This window comes from Narcine bancroftii, chromosome 5, assembly GCF_036971445.1.
Source record: "Narcine bancroftii isolate sNarBan1 chromosome 5, sNarBan1.hap1, whole genome shotgun sequence".
Lineage (NCBI taxonomy): Eukaryota > Metazoa > Chordata > Chondrichthyes > Torpediniformes > Narcinidae > Narcine > Narcine bancroftii.
Window position 1 is genome coordinate 147,725,772 of NC_091473.1, and position 20,518 is coordinate 147,746,289.

General features: G+C 47.6%; 1 protein-coding gene across 11 annotated transcripts in view; it reads right to left on the reverse strand.

The window, feature by feature from the left end:
• Nucleotides 1–20,518, reverse strand: part of adgrl2a (adhesion G protein-coupled receptor L2a) — a 905,078-nt gene that overhangs the window by 236,833 nt on the left and 647,727 nt on the right. For all 11 annotated transcript variants that reach the window (XM_069939357.1, XM_069939367.1, XM_069939363.1 and 8 more), the window contains one exon: nucleotides 4,115–4,328. In XM_069939357.1, the coding sequence (XP_069795458.1) occupies nucleotides 4,115–4,328 (214 nt within the window). The remainder of the gene's footprint in view (nucleotides 1–4,114; nucleotides 4,329–20,518) is intronic.

Genomic DNA, 20,518 nt, shown 5'->3' on the forward strand with positions numbered 1-20,518 from the left:
GGGCCTGCTTCTGAGCTGAGGTGTTTAATGTTTTTCTGGTGACTCCCTTTAAATTTACAGTGGAATGTAATCTCAGCTGAGCAGTCTTACAGGCCAAGCCCAGTATTGGATGAACATTAACACCTTTCTCTGTGGAGCGGAGAAGGATGAGAGATAGATTAATGGGAGGTCAACAAGATTATGAGAGGCACAGATAGGGTCGACGGCCAGCACCCTGTGCCTGGGGCGAGAGCAGCAAGCACCAGAGGACGTCAAAGTGAAGGGAGGGATGGTTAGGGGGAAACGTCAGGGGTAAGCTTTATACACAGGTAAGCCTGAAATGCATTGACGGGAGGGGGTGGAGGGGAGGCTGGCATAACAGGGAGATTCAAAGGACTCAGACAGGCACATGGATGTAAGAAGAAATAGAGGGTTACGGGTGTGAGGTAGGGAGGGTTATGGGTGTGAGGTAGGGAGGGTTTAGTTTGCTGAGTAGGTTTGTATGGGTAGGCATTCCAATGTGGGCTGAAGGGCCGGTCTGGTGTTGTAATGTGCAGCCTCAAAGTGAATGGGGAAAATGGAGCAGCAGCTCACAATACAGAGGAGAGAGAGAGAGTTAAACCATCATCCATTTCTGTCAGGAATAGTTCTCTGGGTCTGCAACTGGCAGGAACGGGATTCCCTCAGACTGACGCCAAGTTTCATTCAGATGCGTCTATTAAATTAATTCCTTAACATTCTGCTGCTATAAAAAGTGCCGTGCGCCAAACCCCCAAAAAGAGATGAAACGAATTCTGCAGCCTGACAGCCTCTGATGTACTGCAGGGGAGAGCTGGCAACACTCCATCAAGACTCCATAAACTCCCGACTCTGCTGGCACAGGTTTGCAGTGAATAAATTTTTAAATCGGAAAAACTTTCGATGCTTCACCTTACATATTCTTTCCACTCGACTCAGAGGTGACCTCCCTGAGTTGTTGCCCCTTTGGAGACTCTGTCCCAGGGAGATCTTTTTTTTATTGGGCGTGCACTTGATTGGGTTCGGAGAGACAGCTTAACGAGCTTGCCTTTCCACTAACTGCGGGAGTCCAAAGGATCGGCAGGGCTGGCAGAGAAAGCAGAATCATGGAATGATGTCAAGGCTGAAGGAGAGGCCATTCAACCCACCCATTCAATGCTGGCTCCTGATAAAACAAACTGAAAGCAGAATCATGGAATGATGTCAGGACTGAAGGATAGGCCATTCAACCCATCCACTCAATGCTGGCTCCTGATAAACCAAACCCATCCCCTTCACTCTCACATTTGCTCGCTCAAACATTGGAACCGCATGGCAAATTATTAATTTTGGAGAGGCAGCATAAAATGAAAAATCCCATATCATTCAAAGATCAATTCACCAACTGTTCCCGTTCCGCACTTTGAAATGACTTAATTTAGTAAAAAAAAATCAATATCTAATTTACTTCTTCTGTGGCTCAATCCTGTCAGATTTGGTTCTAAATTTTACTTTATTAAGCACCTTTTCTGACCTCGGAAACCTTGATAATCTATCAAGTATAATTGACGTCTAGGCACTGATTTCAATCTGGAAAGAGGACACCCATTTTGTGCATGGGATGTTCTCAAAATGTCAGAGATTTACTGGTGAGAAAATCAATGGCAGGGGAACCAAGGCTCTGGGGAAATGTCTGTGGTCTTTCTCCAAAATAGGGTCGCAGGATATTTCAGATCCATTTAATGGTACACTGTGCATCGGCCTACTGTTCCTTGGCACTGGAATGGCCGGCACTCTCCCTCGGAGTCAGGGGAACATGACCCAGTCTTCATCGAGGTGTCGGCAGTTGAGGGGGTCAAGAGCTTCAAATTCCTGGGTTTCAACATCGCTGAGGATCTGTCCTGGAGCCTCCATATCAATGCAATCGTGAAGAAGGCTCGCCAGCAGCTATACTTTGTGAGGTGTTTGAGGAGATTTGGTATCTTACCAGACTCTTGAAAACTTCAACAGATGTACTGTGAAGAGCATTCTGTCTGATGGCACCACTGCCTGGTATGGAGGTGTCAAAGCTCCATTCAAGGAAAGACTAAAGTGGATTATTAACTCGGCCTGTGACATCTTGGGCACCAGTCTCCACTCCATCGACACGAGGTGGTGCTTAAGAAAGCAGCCTCCATCCTCCAGGACCCCCTCCAGCCAACCCATGTCCTTATCACTCTGAAGTCGAGCACTCAGCGGCACAAGGACAGCTTCTTCCCTGTTGCTCAGATTCTTTAATGAACAATGAACCACAGACACTACCACAGTTTGACTTCTTTTTTAAATGTATTAAATTTTTAATTTCAACGTACAGCACGGTAACAGGCCATTTCGCCCCACGACCCCATGCTGCCCAATTTACACCCAATTAACCTACAACCCCTGGTACATTTCAAACGGTGGGAGGAAACTGGAGCCCCTGGGGAAAAACCCACGCTTACACGGGGAGAGCATACAAATCCCTTACAGACAGCGCGGGATTCGAACCTCGGTCCCGATCGCTGGTGCTGTAAATGCGTTGCGCCGACTGCTACGCCAAGCGCACTACTTTACTTATTTTCAAATGTGGTTTATAAAAATGTTTGCACAGTCACGTTGCCGCAAACCAACGAATGACATGTCCAAAACAGTATATTCTGATTCAACACATATAAGCCTAATTTGTCTGCCCTCAGCTGCACTCCCTTCTCTCTCCTGCCACCGGGATGGTGAGTCACCCGTGCCAGATCGCACACCACCACGTTAGATGCCGGAGCAGAAACTGCCCATTCAAACCATGGATGATGCAGTCCATTGAAGCGCTGGAGAAGCTCAGCAGGTCACGCGGCATCCATGGGAAGTAAAAGGCAGTCGTGGTTCCGGGTCTGAGCCCTTCGCTCGGGAGTGCCAAAGAAAGGCTCGGGCGCGAAACTTTGACGGCCTTTTACTTCCTGCAGACGCTGTGTAAGTTGGCTGAATTTCTCCAGCACTTTTGTGGGCTGCACTAGACTCCTCCTGCATCTGTTGATTTTGTTGTTCGCCTTGAAACACGGCAGGCGCACTGTTCCTTTCAACCCCATTCTCCTGCTTTCTCTCCTTAATCCTTGGTGCGCAAACTAATCAAGAACTTCCCAACCTCCACTTTAAGCCTACTTAAAGACTTGGCCTCCACAGCCGTCTGTGGCCACAATTTCCACAGATTCATCACCCCACCTCCCTCTGGCTGATGAAACCTCTCTTCATCTTTGTTCTGAAGGGTTGTTTTTTCTTTCTGAGGTTGTGCCCTTTGATCCTCGACTCTCCCACCACTGGAAACATTTTCTCCATGCCCACTCTATCCAGCCCTTTCAATTTTCAAAATGTTTCAGTGAAATCCCGCTCATCCTTCTAAACTTCAGTGGGTACAGGTCCAGAGCCATTAAATGCCCCCGATAGGTTAAGCTCTCACCCTGGGGTCATTCTCATGAACCTCTTCTGGACCCTCTCCCACGCCAGCACATATTTCCTTGGATATGGCACCCAAAAATTTCTCACACTCAAGAACAGTTTCTTTACTGCTGTTATCAGACTCCTGAATGAACCTCACACACAAAGAATTTACATTACAGCACAGTGGAGGCCATATGGCGCACTATTCTGTGCCAACCTATATAAACCTATTCAACAATCTTATCCTTCGCTACCTCACACACATATCCATGTGTTCATCTAAGAATCTTTTTAAATGTCCCTATGCTTCCAGCCTCCACCATCATCCCTGGCAATGCATTTCAGGTTGCCTTGCCACTATATTCTGTGTAAAAAAAAAACTTACCCCTGAACTTTTCACCACTGAACATGTACGACTGGAGAAACAGAGTCATCTCTGCTCTGTTCTAACTGATCTCTCTCCTACCTCTGCACTCTCTACTGTTTCTATGGCTGTGCAAAGTATGGGTTGATGAGCTGGATTGCACGCAAAACAAATATTCTTGGTATACAAGACAATAATTTGAACTGGCCGATATTTGAGTGCACCAGCCCCTCTGACCTCTGACTGACATGAGAGGTCTACCCACTGAACCATACAACAGACACCAAAGGCAAGGTCTGAGCAAGAAGATAATAGACAACACTGTACCTCTGAGTCATGATCTTGAACGCATCCGGGAGGTAACACTGAACGTTTTCCATTTGGAAGAGATCGGCATCGCAGATCTTGTCGTCCGTCCGACCGTAGTTGGCGCTCTCGATCACGATGACATCACTTCCTGGACAGCGGAGGTCAATGGGGTAGCCCTCGCAAGACAGCTCTCGTCTGACCAGGCCGAAAGGCAAGGCAGCTCGGCTGAAGCCTGAGAGGAGAGGAAAAAAAGCATTGTGTTGGCTTAATTTGTGCCCACTGCATTGTTTGTATGTTTTATGTACCCGTGTGGCTGCAACAAGCAAGAATTTCAGCCCCTCTGTGCATTGTACGTATGTGGATGAGAAACTCTCATAATCATTGCAAGGTGGAGTATCTTTGATATACATCCCTTGTCAAAGCAGTCAAAAATCTTAAGAAAGGTACAGGTGCCTGCCTGCTCTTTACTCATACCTTGAAGGAGGGCTCAGGCCTGAAACGTTGGTCATATGTCTTTACCCCCTACAGGCCTGGTGAGACCTGCTGCATTCCTCCAGCATCTCATTGTCCTTTTACAAAGCATGTAGGAGCCCAGGAGGGGCATGACACCATTACTGAATAGCCCACAACACCTCTCAGACTCAAAGCAACTTTAACAGGGCCACATAAGAGACAGGAACAGCTCTGACCCATTCTAATTCATTGCAAACTTTGGCCCTACAATGGACCGAAACTCTGCTCAGCTGTGCACATTCAGTGACTCAGGGACCAGGAACAGAATGAGGAGACCATTCAGCCCTTTAAGCCCAGAAGTGGGTCTGCAAACAGCCTTACAGACTTACAAACAAAAGGAACACAAAATGTTTTTGTTCAGCAAGTCAGGCAGGCTTCTGTGGAGGGAAATGGACAGTTAACGTTTCGGGTCGAGACCCTACAGCAGTGGTTCTCAACATTTTTCTTTCCACTCACTTCCCACTTTAAGTAATCCCTGTGCCAAAGATGCTCTGATTAGTAAGAGATTGCTTAAGGTGATAAGGTGAGTGGAAAGAAAAAGGTTTCTGTAAGTACATTAAAAGTAAAAGATTAGTGAGGGATAAAATTGGACCCCTTGTAGATAGGGAGGGTAGGCCGAGTGAGAAGTCTGAGGAAATGGGGGAAATTTTGAATGATTTCTTTGCCTCGGTATTCACTAGGGAAAAAAATATTGAACCAGTTGAGGTAAAGAAAAATAGTGGGGAGGTCATGAAGCATATAAGGATAACCGAGGAGGTAGTGATGGCTGTGTTAAAATAGATAAAGGTGGATAAATCTCCCGGACCGGACAAAATATTCCCTAGGACACTCAGGGAGGCTAGTGGACAGTTTGTGGCGCCATTAACAGAGATATTTAGGATGTCACTGGCAACGGGGGTAGTGCCAAAGGATTGGAGGGTGGCGCATGTGGTTCCTCTGTTTAAGAAAGGGTCCAAATGCAAACCTGGGAATTATAGGCCTGTAAGTCTGACGTCTGTGGTGGGCAAGTTGATGGAAAGTGTTTTGAGGGATGCTATTTACAAATTTGTGGAGGTATAGGGATTGATAGGGAGTAGTCAGCATGGTTTTGTCAGGGGTAGATCATGCTTGACAAACCTGACTGAGTTCTTCGAGGGGGTTACAAAAAAGGTTGATGAAGGGAAAGCTGTGGATGTTGTCTATTTGGACTTTAGTAAAGCTTTTGACAAAGTTCCCCACAGGAGGTTAGGAAAAAAGGTGGAGGCATTAGGTATAAATGAGGTGGTAGTGAAATGGATTCAGCAGTGGTTGGATGGAAGGTGTCAGAGAGTCGTGGTAGAAAATTGTTTGTCCAATTGGAGGCCGGTGACTAGTGGAGTTCCTCAGGGTTCGGTCCTAGGTCCACTATTATTTGTTATATATATTAACGATCTGGATGTAGGGGTGGAGAATTGGATAAGCAAGTTTGCGGATGACACAAAGATTGGTGGTGTTGTGGACAGTGAGGTAGATTACCGTAGATTAAAAGGTGATTTAGGAAGGCTGGAGGTGTGGGCTGAGAAATGGCTGATGGAATTTAATACAGATAAGTGTGAGGTGCTACATTTTGGAAAGGCAAATTTAAATAGGTCATATACATTGAATGGTAGACAATTGAGGAGTGCAGAGCAACAAAGGGATTTAGGAGTTATGGTAAATTGTACCCTCAAGGCTGATACTCAGGTAGATGGTGTGGTGAAGAAGGCATTTGGAATGTTGGCCTTCATAAATCGGAGTATTGAATTCAAGAGTAGGGAGGTTATGATGAAATTGTACAAGGCATTGGTGAGGCCAAATTTGGAGTACTGTGTACAGTTTTGGTCACCAAATTATAGGAAAGATATAAACAAAATAGAGAGAGTGCAGAGAAGGCTCACGAGAATGTTGACAGGATTTCAGGGTCTGAGTTACAGGGAAAGGTTGTGCAGACTGGGGCTTTTTTCTCTGGAGCGTAGAAGATTGAGAGGGGACTTGATAGCGGTGTTAAGATTTTAAAAGGGACAGACAGAGTAAATGTGGATAGGCTTTTTCAATTAAGAAAGGGGAAGATTCAAACTAGAGGACATGGTTTAAGATTGAAGGGGGAAAATTATAAGGGGAACATGAGGGGAAATTTCTTTACGCAGAGGGTGGTGGGGATGTGGAATGAGCTTCCGGCAGACGTGGTCTAGGCGGGATCATTGGTTACATTTAAGGAAAGACTGGATCGTTACATGGATAGGAGAGGACTGGAGGGGTATGGACCGGGCGCTGGTCAGTGGGACTAGGAGGGTGGGGATTTGCTACGGCATGGACTAGTAGGGCCGAACTGGCCTGTTCTGTGCTGTAAGTGGTTATATGGTTATATGGTTATATGGACAACCACTGATTTAATTGTACCCCATTGGCTCGTTATGTGCACGGTTTCAGAACTCCAAAGGAAATGGGCCAACGACATTTTTCTCAAGCAAAATATTTCAGTAACAATTGGGTCTAGAGCAGTCATTCTCAACCTTCCCTTCCCACCCACATCCCACCTTAAGCAATCCCTTACTAATCACAGAGCACTGATGGCATGGGGATCATTTAAAGTGGGATTGAGAACCACTGTCCTCCATCAAGCCTACCCCAGAGCAACTCCTTTTCACTCCAGATAGCATGCCTTATGTTACCAAGATTCAGGCCTCAACACTGAGGGCTCTTGGGAAGATCTTCACCAGTCATCAAAAGAGGTTAGATGCATAGTTAGTGCAGGGCTTAGCACAACACAGTTACAGCGCCAGCGTCCCAGATTCAAACTTGGTGTTGAGCGGAAGGAGTTTGCACCTTCTCCCAGTGTCTGCATGGGTTTTCTCCCATGTTCCAAAGACATACAGGGTTAGGAGGGTTTCATTGGACACAGGGGTAGATTTGGGCAATGAGGGCTCCTGTTACCGTATTGACTCCCTAAATTTAATTAACAATTAAATATTGTGGGGTAAAGTCATGGTGGATTTAAGCTCAACCAATCCATGAGGAATTTATGTTTAGAATTAGATGGAGGGAAATAAAGATGTGAGGCAGTTTATCATGAGAGAGGTAGTTCCAAAATACCTTGACAAGTGATCGGAAGAGATCAAACGATATGTTTAGCTGGAAAATGTAAATTGAAATTACTTAAGTGAATTTTGCAAGTAAACAGATAGAAGAAACAGCAATGATTCCTGAGTCTGTGATGTTATTGTAAAACTCATTCATCTCCTCCAGGAATGTAGATGCCCTGTTCACCCAGTCAAACTGTGACGACACTCGACTCTCAGCAGCTTGAGACTGGAGATGAGTTTAATGGAGCTCTTCTTAAAGAAGAGGTGTATGCTGAAGTGATGTGGATGGAATTGAAGGGAAAACAGACCCCATGTGCGGAGTTACAGCTGCTGGGGAATCAGGATGCCGGAACTTGATGTGCATTGATAGTCAGAAAGTCACATACATTGGTAAAATTTCTCCAATTAAACATTGTTTAAAGGTTCAGAGACTGGAATACAAAGTCATGAAGTCCTCAGTAAGGTATATTAGCACAGTCCCACGACCAAGGTAGGGAAAAGGTTTAAGGTGAGAAGGAAGAGATTTAATTGGGGACCTGACAGGCAGGTTTTTCACACAGAAGGTGCTGGGTATATGGACATCTCTCCAGAGAATGTAGTAGGGGCAGGTCCCATTACCAGGTGCTCAGATAGAGTAGCCATTCGCATTGGGGCCTGACAGCTCCCCTGAGGGCCGCAGCACTTTTAAGTTAAAGCCTTGTTTCTTTTCACCTCACGTAACATAACTTTTTTTTTGTGTAGCTGGTAGGAGAGAAGTACCGAATAAACCAAAACTTGGCTGCTTCACAGGGAAGGGGGCCCATAAACTTTGAGCAGAATCCTAAGAGGTCAATTTGACAAGGTCCCGTATGAGAGACTCATTCAAAAAGTCATGAGGCACAGGATCAGTGGAACTGTGTGGATTAAAAAAAAATTGGCTTGTAGGAAGAAAGCAGAGAGGAGTAATGGAAGGAAAGGATTCGGCCTGGTGATGGGTGAGTGCCTCAAGGATCTGTTTTGGGACCCCTGCTCTTTGTGAATTTTATAAATGACCTGATAAGTTTGCAGATGACATGAAGGTTGAAGGAGTTGTGGATGGAGCCGAAGGTTGTCTAAGGTTACAAGAGGATATAGACAGGATGCAGGGTTGGGCAGAAAAGTGGCAGATGGAGTTTAATCTGGATAAGTGTGAGGTGATGCATTTTGGAAGGACAAACCAGAAGGGTGAGAACAGGGTTAATGGTCGGTTGCTTATGAGTAGATGAATAGAGATACCTTGTGATCCAAATCCATACATCCCTCCCAAGGACACTGCACAGGTCGATAGGACAGTTTCGAAGGCCTATGGGATGTTGGGATTCATTAATAGGGAGATTAAATTCAGGAGTGGAGAAGTCATGCCGCAACTCTACAAACCTCTGGTTAGACCACACTTGGAATATTCTGTTCGGTTCTGGTCACCTCATTATAGGAAGGATGTGGAATCAATGAAGAGGGTGCAGAGATTTACCAGGATGTTGCCTGGATTTGAAAGCAAGTTTTGTGATGCAAGGTTAGCAGAGCTGGGACTTTTCTCTTTGGAGTGTAGAAGGATGAGAGGAGACTTAATATAGTCTACTTGATTATGAGAGGCATAGATAGGGTGGATGGCCAGCATTTGTTTCCCAGGGCAGAAGAGGAAACACCAGAGGACATCTGTACAAAGTGAAGGGAGGGAAGTTGAGGGAGTCATTAGGGGTAAGTGTTTTATGCAGAGAGTTGTGGGTGGTGAACTACTCTTTGCAGACGATGCCGCTTTAGTTGCCCATTCAGAGCCAGCTCTTCAGCGCTTGACGTCCTGTTTTGCGGAAACTGCCAAAATGTTTGGCCTGGAAGTCAGCCTGAAGAAAACTGAGGTCCTCCATCAGCCAGCTCCCCACGATGACCACCAGCCCCCCCACATCTCCATCGGGCACACAAAACTCAAAACGGTCAACCAGTTTACCTATCTCGGCTGCACCATTTCATCAGATGCTAGGATCGACAACGAGATAGACAACAGACTAGCCAAGGCAAATAGCGCCTTTGGAAGACTACACAACCAACTGAAAAACCTCACAAAGGTAAGCATATACAGAGCTGTTGTCATACCCACACTCCTGTTCGGCTCCAAATCATGGGTCCTCTACCGGCATCACCTACGGCTCCTAGAACGCTTCCACCAGCGTTGTCTCCGCTCCATCCTCAACATTCATTGGAGCGACTTCATCCCTAACATCGAAGTACTCGAGATGGCAGAGGCCGACAGCATCGAATCCACGCTGCTGAAGATCCAACTGCGCTGGGTAGGTCACGTCTCCAGAATGGAGGACCATCGCCTTCCCAAGATTGTGTTATATGGCGAGCTCTCCACTGGCCACCATGACAGAGGTGCTCCAAAGAAGAGATACAAGGACTGCCTAAAGAAATCTCTTGGTGCCTGCCACATTGACGACCGCCAGTGGGCTGATATCGCCTCAAACCGTGCATCTTGGCGCCTCACAGTTCGGCGGGCAGCAATCTCCTTTGAAGAAGACCGCAGAGCCCACCTCACTGACAAAAGACAAAGGAGTAAAAACCCAACACCCAACCCCAACCAACCAATTTCCCCCTGCAACCGCTGCAACCATGTCTGCCTGTCCCACATCGGACTTGTCAGCCACAAACGAGCCTGCAGCTGACGTGGACATTTACCCCCTCCATAAATCTTCGTCCGCGAAGCCAAGCCAAAGAAGATTGTGGGTGCCTGGAATGCCTTGTCAGGGATGGTGGTGGAGACTGAAACAAGAGGGGCATTTAAGGGACAGGCACATGGATGAAGGAAAAATAGAGGGTTATGGGGTAGGGTAGGTTTAGTATTATGGATATATGGGTCGGCACAACATCGAAGGCCAAAGGGCCTGTACTGTGTGCTGCAGTGTTCTATGTACTATTGCCTAAAAGGGTTGAGAATGGATGGTTTAGAGGGGGATGCAGGCAAACTGTACGAGCTCAAAAAGTCACAAGATTACACACGACCACAACACAAAGGAACAGAAGCAAGCCACTAGGCGCATCGAGTCTGTTCCATAAATCTACACTAAGTGACTCTACACTGGTTTCAATTTTTGGCCTTTTTCCCATATCCTTTGATGCCCTCACTTGGCCCAGAATGGATGGGTTGGGCTGAAGGGACTGCTTCCATGCTGTGTTGCTCTATGTCTCCAGCACGACTTGGTGGAGAGATGCTTAACAGGTGGGGATGAGAGGGTACTGTCTCCTCACCACAGGGTGGCAAGGTTAGCACACAATGTTACAGTGCCCATGTCTGGGGTTTGAATCCCGCGCCATTTGTAATGAGTTAGTACATTCTCCCCGTTTGAGCCTGGGGGCTCTGGTTTACTCCCACCCTTGAAAACGTACCGGGGGGTTGTAGGCTAATAGAGAGTCATTGAATGGCACAGGTTCATGGGCCGAAAGGGCCTTTTACCGCGCTGGATGTCTTAAACTAAAGTCCACACGGAGAGGTCTTTTTCAACTGCATAAGCACCACTGTGGGGCAAAGTTGGCACGGGGCAGGCAGGCAAGATCACATTGGTTGCATTTTGCATCAGACTCTCCTTGGTGTGTAAAAATTAAACAGTTTTCCTAAGACTTCTTTCAGATAAGGCATTGAGTATTCTGCAGCATGAACCAAGAGAGGACGGGGTGTAATTTTACATTTTAGAAACTATCTCAGCAAAGGGAAAGAATGCCTTAAGTGATAAGAATTTAAGGGAGCTTGGTGCGCTGATAATATAACATTAGAATGGGCAACAGACCAAGTACAGAAAGATATAAACAAAGCTCGGGACCTGGAGGCAATGTTTTATCTTGTAAGAGACTTCACTGAGACTGCAACGTTGTGTGAATCCCAATACAGCAAATTTACTGGAAGGAGAAGTGAAGTTAGCCGATGTCTGTGTTCTCCGTCAGACCCGCTCCCCCCCCCCAGCCCCCACAACAAGAGTGAGTCCCCAGCTTAAGGTAGGGAGGTGGAGATGAGCCGTGATCTAATTGAATGGCGGACCAGGCTCAACAGGCCAGATGGCCGACTCCTGCTCCTATTTCCTGTATCGACCCAGGCAGCATAGTTCGCTTGGCGGTTAGCGCCACACCCCATCAGCATCAGCAACAGAAGATCGAATCCGGCGCTGCCTGCAAGGAGTCCGCACGTTCTCCCCGTGTGTTTCCTTCGGGAGCCGTGGTTTTCTCCCACCATTCAAAAACGTACCGGGATTGTCGGTGCAATTAGGTGGCACGGGCACGAGTTACCATGCTGTTTAACTAAAATTAAATTGCATTGAGTTGGATGAGTGCTATCGGGTCATATGTCAAGGCCTTTGGAAGAACAACGCTGTATTCTTGCTGGGCACCCTCCAACCAGATTTAGCATCAAATCCTTTGGTTTCTGTTCGACCCCACCCCTGCCTCCTCCCTTCCCCTTTCCTCTAGCTCTCTCTCACTTTCCTTTACCCTCTCCGATGCCCCCCAGCTCCGCATTCTTCGAGCCATCTCCCTTTCCCGATCAATGCTCACCATGTCATTTGTCTGATCTCCTCCCCCTGCCCTTTCTTCCTCCCCCCAGCCTCTTTATTCAGTCACCTGCCTGATTTTGCTCGAGGCCGGAATCGTTGGTTCTAGACTGTAACCTCCTTATGGATGCTGTGTGAGTTTCTCCAGCACTTTTCCCAATCACAACACCTGCAGACTTCCACAGAATTATTACATGGCGATTATTGCTTCTTATCTGCAAATCCCTCTCTGTATTGCGGGACCTTTTGGAGTAAAAGATGCGTGAATTGAGCCAAGTGATGGAGCTGTCACAGGAAAACAAAGCAACAGCTGCTGGAATCAGAGACATAATGGAAATTCTGTTTGAACTTAACCAGTCAAGCAGCATCACGTCCTGAGGAGGATCCAATCACAGGAGCTCAACTCGTATTCAACTCGTAAAGAAGCACGGGACAGTAGCCATGGCAGCAGAGGGCCAAGCAAAGGGATCTGAGGCTGAAGGAGACGCAGGCGGCGGGCGGGCTGTTGGCGACTCGAGGCAAGGAACCCCCACATGCCACTGGCGACTGCAGTTGGAGGACTCGCAGCAGGCTGTGGACTACTGGAAGCTGGCTCGAGAAGGGCTGAAGGAGCACCAGTTACCTGAACCGGGATGCGAGTGTGGACCCTGATCGTTTGGATCTGGGGCTCGGGCTGCCGATGGTTTGGACTGAAGGCTGTGTGGCTGCGGGGGCGCTGGAGGTGAAACCACAGACACTTGGGGACTCTGAAGGGACTCTTTTTTGCTTCTCTTCCCCTGAATTTCTGCCAATGGTGAACCTTTGTCTGCCTGGTGGCAGGCTAAAGGAGATTTCCTGCAATATATTACATTTTCTGTTTTATTACATGACAATAAAAGAATCTTGAATCTTGACTGCTCGCAGAAGATTTATTTAATCAACTTAAAGTTGTTCAACATTGAGTTGTTGCAGCCAATATTCATAAGCAGAAGTGGTCAGCCAATGTTCTGGGTTGGGACCCCTTTATCCAGTCGTGTTAAAGCATTCTGAGCCAATCCTTCTACCTTACTGCACATGTCGACCAAGCTGACTGACCGCTTGGTGTGACCTGAGGGAGGGTTCATGGTGTGGGGTAACACTGTGTATTTATCACAGTTTCATCTACTTGGCCATTTTACAAACATGCATCCTCAACATCCATTGGAGCGCTTACATCCCTAACGTCGAAGTACTCGAGATGGCAGAGGTCGACAGCATCGAGTCCACGCTGCTGAAGATCCAGCTGCGCTGGGTGGGTCACGTCTCCAGAATGGAGGACCATCGCCTTCCCAAGATCGTGTTATATGGCGAGCTCTCCACTGGCCACCGTGACAGAGGTGCACCAAAGAAAAGGTACAAGGACTGCCTAAAGAAATCTCTTGGTGCCTGCCGCAATGACCACCGCCAGTGGGCTGATAACGCCTCAAACCGTGCATCTTGGCGCCTCACAGTTTGGCGGGCAGCAACCTCCTTTGAAGAAGACCGCAGAGCCCACCTCACTGACAAAAGGCAAAGGAGGAAAAACCCAACACCCAACCCCAACCAACCAATTTTCACCTGCAACCGCTGCAATCGTGTCGGCCTGTCCCGCATCGGACTTGTCAGCCACAAACGAGCCTGCAGCTGACGTGGACTTTTTACCCCCTCCATAAATCTTCGTCCGCGAAGCCAAGCCAAAAGAAAAAAAAAAAAATCCCTTTTATACAGAATTGCATTCAGCCGTGAACAGAGGCCTGGGCTTAATTCCCATGATTTCCTTTAGGAAAAACATTTGCTTTAGAATTTAGAGCTGCAATGTAACAAGACTTCAGGGCATGGCCAAACTATTATTTCATTAATTACATGTCCAAATGAACTTTTGGATACATTAAACTTGCATGGAAATGTGACAACTTGTGAGCTCAATGCACATGAGAAATCTGGAGGGACATGGCCAAACTGTGTTGAAATATCGAGGGCCGATACTGCCTTGCTGGTGGCGACACTTCTTGGAGTTTCCTTGCAGGCAACAGTTGGAGACAATGAGAAGGTGGGAGGACTCAATGGGGCCCATCTCCTCCCCGGACACCCTCGAATCTTCCCGATGTCAGCGCATTACTGTGAGCTCCCTGTGGCCGCTGGCATCTTACGGTCGGGGTGGTGAGTGGGGGGGGGGGGGAATGACCCGCTCGGGCCGAGGGCTGCTGGAGACTGGCTCGTGGGAGCCAGGTATCGGAACTGGGATTCACGAGGTTTCTGGGGGAAAGAAGGACTCCCAAAGGGCACTGCAGGCTTCCTGATGGTATCGGGGATTTGGATCCGGAGCTTGGGAGGCCAATGGTTTAAAATGGAGTCAGTGTGGCTGCAGAGGCTGCGGGAGCACTGGAGGCGAATCCACGGACACTCGGGGACTCTGGTGGGGGGGGGGGGTGGGGGGCTCTCTTTTGCTTCATGCTGCAGTTTGCCTCATGGCAGACAAAAGTTGAAGTTATTGTGTATGTTACATTTTTAAACTATTATTACTTGACAATAAAAGGAATCTTAAACTCCAATCCTCCTTTAATGAAGGTTTGCCCTATCTGTACGTTTTCAGCCCCTTTTACGATAACCATCTGTGGTTACAATGCAAGGAACCTGGAACCTCTGCACACCAACGTTGTGGAACCACACACCGTAGGACAAAGTCTCTGCCTTTCTACTGTTTAAGAGCAAAGTGGGGGACCGTAGTGGTTACCACAATACCTTTACATCGCCAGCGATTTAAACCAGGGCTCGAATCCTGCTCTGTCTGTAAGGAGTTTGTATGTTCTGCCTGTGTCTGCGTGGGTTTTCCACGGCTTCCTCCCACAGTTCAAAAGTTAGGGTAGAAGCTAAACGCATAAAAATATTAAGACGTCTACAGTGAAAGTCCACAGTTCAGTATCCACATCTGTTCTGGGAGTTCAGGAGCCTGATGGCTTGGGTGGAAAAAACTGTTGCCCAATCTAAGGGCCCGAGTGCTACAGAACCTCCTACCAGATGGCAGAAGGGGGAACAGTTTTCGTGAGGGGTGTGCGGAGGCCTTCACAATGTTTCTTGCCTTTCGCCTATATAGAGTGTTGCCGATGTCCTTCATGGTAGGAAGAGAGTCCCCAATGATCTTTTCCGTTCTCCTCTGCAGGGTCTTGCAGTCCGAGGTGGTGCAGCTTCCAGACTAGACAGTTGCACAGGATGCTCTCGGTACATCCTCTGTAGAATGTAGAGAGGATGGAGGGTGGGAGATGAATGTTTCTCCACAGCCTTTGCAGAAAGTATAGGCGCTGCTGGGCTTTCTTGGCTATGGAGCTAGTGGTAAGGGACCAGGTGAAATTCTCCAAGGAACTTGATACTCTTGATAACCTCAACGGTCAATGAACAGCGGAGCGTGGTCCCCCCTCCTGGACTTTCCTAAAGTCACCAACTATCTCTTTTGTTTTATCAATGTTTATGATACAGGTTGTTGGCTCTGTACCGTCCGTTAGTGACTGCACCTCATCTCTGTACTGATCAGGCCCATCACGGTCGTGTCGTCAGCGAACTTGAAGATATGGTTTGAGCTGTGTTTAGCTGCACAGTCGTGGGTCAGGGGAGTGAACAGCAGTGGACGAAGCACGCAGCCCCCGGGGGGGGGGGGGGGGGGAGGGAGGTGCTCAGTGTGATGGTTTTGGAGATGCAGTTTCCGATCCAGATGGCCTGAGGTCTCCTCGACAGGCAAGACAAGAATCCAATTGCAGAGGGAGGTGTTTATCCCCAGCAGGTTCAACTTCCTTATCACGTACTGAGCTCTGATTTTGCTGAATATCGAATTGAAGTCCATAAACAGCATTCCAACATACAGAGGGGTGAGGGCTAGATGGAGGACAGTGGCGATGGCATCGTTCGTAGTGCGGTTGGGTCTGTTTGAGAACTGCAGGGGGTCCAGTGACGTGGGCAGCAGGAGCTTGATGTGCCCCATAACGAGCCTCTCGAAGCACTTCATTGAGACAGGATACAATCAATTTCTTTGGCACGGGGACAATGGAGGTGGCTTTGAAGCACGTTGGGACCTTGGCGCTTCTCAGGGAGATGATAAAGATGTCGGTGAGAACATCTGCCAGCTGAGCCGCACGTCCCCTGAACCCTCTGTTGGGAATGTCATCCAGTTCAGCAGCTTTCCGCGGGTGGACCTTGACTCTCTTTTCACGTTGGCCACTGCAAGACACAACACCTGGTCATTTGGAGGAGGGGTGATCTTCACCGCCACAGGAAGATGATGTCTTGAATGCCCTTTCACATGTGTCGCATGTCCTTACTGTCTAGGAGTTGACCATGATTGTGTGCTGGGCATGTGTACGTTTTGCCTCCCTGATGGCCTTAGACAGCTTGGCTCTTGCAATAGCTAGGGCTAACTCGTCGTCCGCTCTGAAGGCAACGATTCCTTTACTGAGCAGCACGCGCACCTCCGCGGTCATCCCTGGCTTCTCATTAGAGCGAGTATGGATGGTCTTGGGCTCAATGACGTCGTTGGAACACTTACTCATGTAGCTGATCACTGATGCCCATACACACCTCCAGATTGTTGCAATTGCTACCAGCTGCTGCTTCCTTGAGCATGTTCCAGTCAGTGCGCTCAAAGCAGTCTTGAAGTGCAGGAATGGCCAGGTTTTGACCCGCTTCAGAAGTGGTCTGGAGCATCTGACAAGCTTGGATTAGCAGAACAGAGATGTGGCCTGAGTATCCGAGGTGGGGGCATTGCTCTGCGCGATACATGTTGGAAATCGGCCATCTTGAGGTTGAAATCGCCCCAGCGATAATAATCAGTCCGTCGGGGTGTGCGGTCTGCCCCATATAGCCCTAGATTCCCTCCTTAGCATTATCGCCAGGGATGGGTGTGGGTGTACGCTCCAACTATGAGGACCTTGGTCCCCGCAGCAGCTTTTGGTCATTCTGGAGGTGAGCAGATACATTTCTAAATAAATTTAAATACTGTAAGTTATATCGCCCGGTAGCCATGACTATAAAAATTGATGTTGTGTAACTATATAGCAATGTAGTTAAAACTGTTTAACTCTAATTAAAAGAAAAACAAAACAAAACCACCGGCGTCCTAGAGAGAGCGCAGTGTCCATCGTCGTGCTGCCTCTGACTGACTTCAAATGGCTAGAGTCCACAGCATTTGGGTTGACAAACCAGATCCGAAATTATCTTCGCAACGGTAGAGGCTGGAGTGGTGTGCTTGAAATTGGATGCCTGTGACCATTGGTGTCCCATGGGATCAGCGGTGGGGTTCCAATAAATGTGAATGACCTGGATGTGGAAGATTAGGAAATCTGCCATGATGGTGGGGCAGACTCAGAAGGGCTGAAATGCCTCATTCCACTGCTATGTCATCCAGTCTTATGGTGCGGGGTCAGGATCAATTAACTCGCGGATGACACAAGGACTGGCAGAGTTGTGGGTAGTGAGGAAGGTCACGTTAATTTGCAGAGAGGTGTCAGTGTGTGCTGATGTTTCTCTCCAAAGGGCAGGAAGCAGAGAAGGGACCTCATGGAAATAGATAAAATCATGCGAGGACATAGATAAGGTTGATAGTCTTCTCCCAGGGTAGAACAGCTCAGCCTTCAACACCATTAATCCCTTAGTGCTGGTCAACAAGCTCCAAACCCTGAGGCTCTGCACCCCACCCTCTGCAACTGGATCTTTGACGTCCTCATCAGAAGACCACAGTCAGTAGGAATTGGAAACAAGGTCTCCACCTCACTGATGAACAACACAGGCCCACCCCATGTATGCATCCTTAGTCCACTGCACCCACAACTGGGTGGCCAGGCACAATTCAAATGCCACCGACAAATTTGCCAATGACACCACGGTTGTCGGTAGAATCAGGCGGCAACGAGGAAACGTACAGGAGGGAGATGGATCAGCTTGTTGAGTGGTGTCACGACAACAATCTTGCACTCTACATTAGCAAAACCAAGTAGATGATTGTGGACTTCTGTAAGGGGAAATTAGGAGAACACAAACTCGTCCTCATCAAAGGGTAAGCAGCGGAGAGGGTCAAGAGCTTCAAATTCCGGGCAATCAACATCTCCGAGAATCTGTCCTGGAGACTCAATGTCGATATGATCACAAAGAAGGCTAACCTTTGTGAGGTGTTTGAGGAGATTCGGTACGACACTGAAAACTCACGAAAACTTTTACACCTGATACCGTGGAGAGCATTCTGGCTGGTTGCATCACTGTCTATAATGAAGAAAAACTCCAGAGGGTTGTTAACTCAGAAGCGACATCACGGGCACCAGACTTCTCTCCATTGAGGACATCTACAAGAGGCGGTGTCTTAAGAAAGCAGACTCAAGGACCCCCACCACCCAGGCCGCGCCCCTTTCACTCTGCTACCATCGGGAAAAAGATCCAGGAGCCTGAAGACAAGCACTCAGCGTCACAAGGACAGCTTCTTCCCCGCGGTCATCAGATTCCTGAATGATCAATGAATCACAGACACGGCCTCACTTTGACTTTTCGTGCACTATTTTTATTTATCCTGTCAGCTGGTTTACATAAATGTTCGCTCCGTGATACTGCTGTAAAACAATTAATTTCATGGCATGTTCATGTCAATAAATTCTAATTCTGAATCTTCTGATTCTAGATTTAAGGTGAGATGAGAAGGATTTAGAAGGGACCTGAGGGGTTAATGATTTTGCATCGAAGCCGGGGTGGCGGGTAATTCAGTGATCTGTTGGAAGAGGGAGTGAGGACACCGATAACATTCAAAAGGATGGAAAAGGTTTAGGGCTGTGGTTCTCAACCTTTTTTGCCCGAGGCCCCACTTCAATTTTTCAAAAAAGCGCACGCCCCACCATTAGTGAAAAAAAGTTATATATTCAAAAGAAGTTTTAATTAAATCATTTACTGCAAGTGTATTTCAATGCTGTTAAGGTTGAGAATACTTTGGAACACATATTTCAGAAACTACTACTTCAGTATGTCAACCATCTCAAACACACATTCATCATAACGAGTTTATTTTTTCCAAATCAACTTTTTAATCATTTCCCAAAATATTCCTACACCCCACTAAAATATTCTTAAGCCCCACTGCTATGCCCCACCTTGAGAATCTATGGCTTAGGGGACAAGAGACCAAATGTTGGCAAATGGGACTCAATGGATGACTTTAAATTGAGACACACAGCACATGGCCTTCCGGCCCACGAGTGCGTGCCACCCAAATTCCCCAGGGTCGTAAGCTAAATGGGGTATTTGGGCAGGTCAGGCTCATAGGCCAGAAGGGCCTCTGGCCATGCTGTATGTCGAAATTAACCGACAAATCCCCGTGCACTTTGAAGGGTGAGAGAAAACTGCGGGAAACCTGGGCGGAAAGGGGGAAACTGTACAAACTCCTTTTGGACTGTGTCAGACTTGAGCACGGGCCGCTGGCGCTGTAATAGCACTCCGCTCACGACCACACTAACCATGCCGCCCCTTTAACTTGCCGAATGGACGAGTTGGGACAAAGAACCTGTTTATGACTCCACATGTAAATGTAGATTCATGAACTATCCCTCAGGACCAACAAGGAAAGGTATTGGATGTTAGTCTGGAAACTTGTCAAAAGGCTGCTCTGAAACTCAGCACTAAAAACCATCTATGCATCGATGTAAAAGGTGAAAGGCATTTTGCGCGCCTTATTTAACGTGTGCGACAGACCCACGCATTGCTCAATGAAGAAGAGCCGAGGAAGATGACCAGAGCAAAGTTTTGCCTCAGGCTGTTTTTTTTGTGTGTGGGTGTGAGCGTATTTAGGCCTTCCTGCACTAAACATTCAGCCAATATCAAATGTCGTCCCACAATGGCTCAGATGCAAAGCTGCATCCATCCCCACTTACAGCCACTTCTGCGTCTGTTCACAGATTGTTGGTTTGCAAAGACTAGAAAGGCAAATTCCATGCACGGATTTGGTCCTGAGGGCTGGTGGTGCAGTTCAACTTTGGCCTCAGGAATCACAAAAGGTGAAATGTGCTCTTGAAAAGTACTTTTGCGTCTACTTCTTATTGAAGAGCTGAATTATTTGGTTGAGAAAAAGTTGGAGTCTGTTGAGGTAATCTTGAGTGGGATGATGGGAGACCACCTGATGGAGCCCACTGGACAGAGAACAGCTAGTTCCAATGAATGATATAAACTCAAAACATCAGCTCTCCCCCTGCCTCCACAGCTGCTGATTGGCCCAGTGAGATCCTCCCGACACCAACCAGGTTCTGCATGAAAAAAAAACTTGC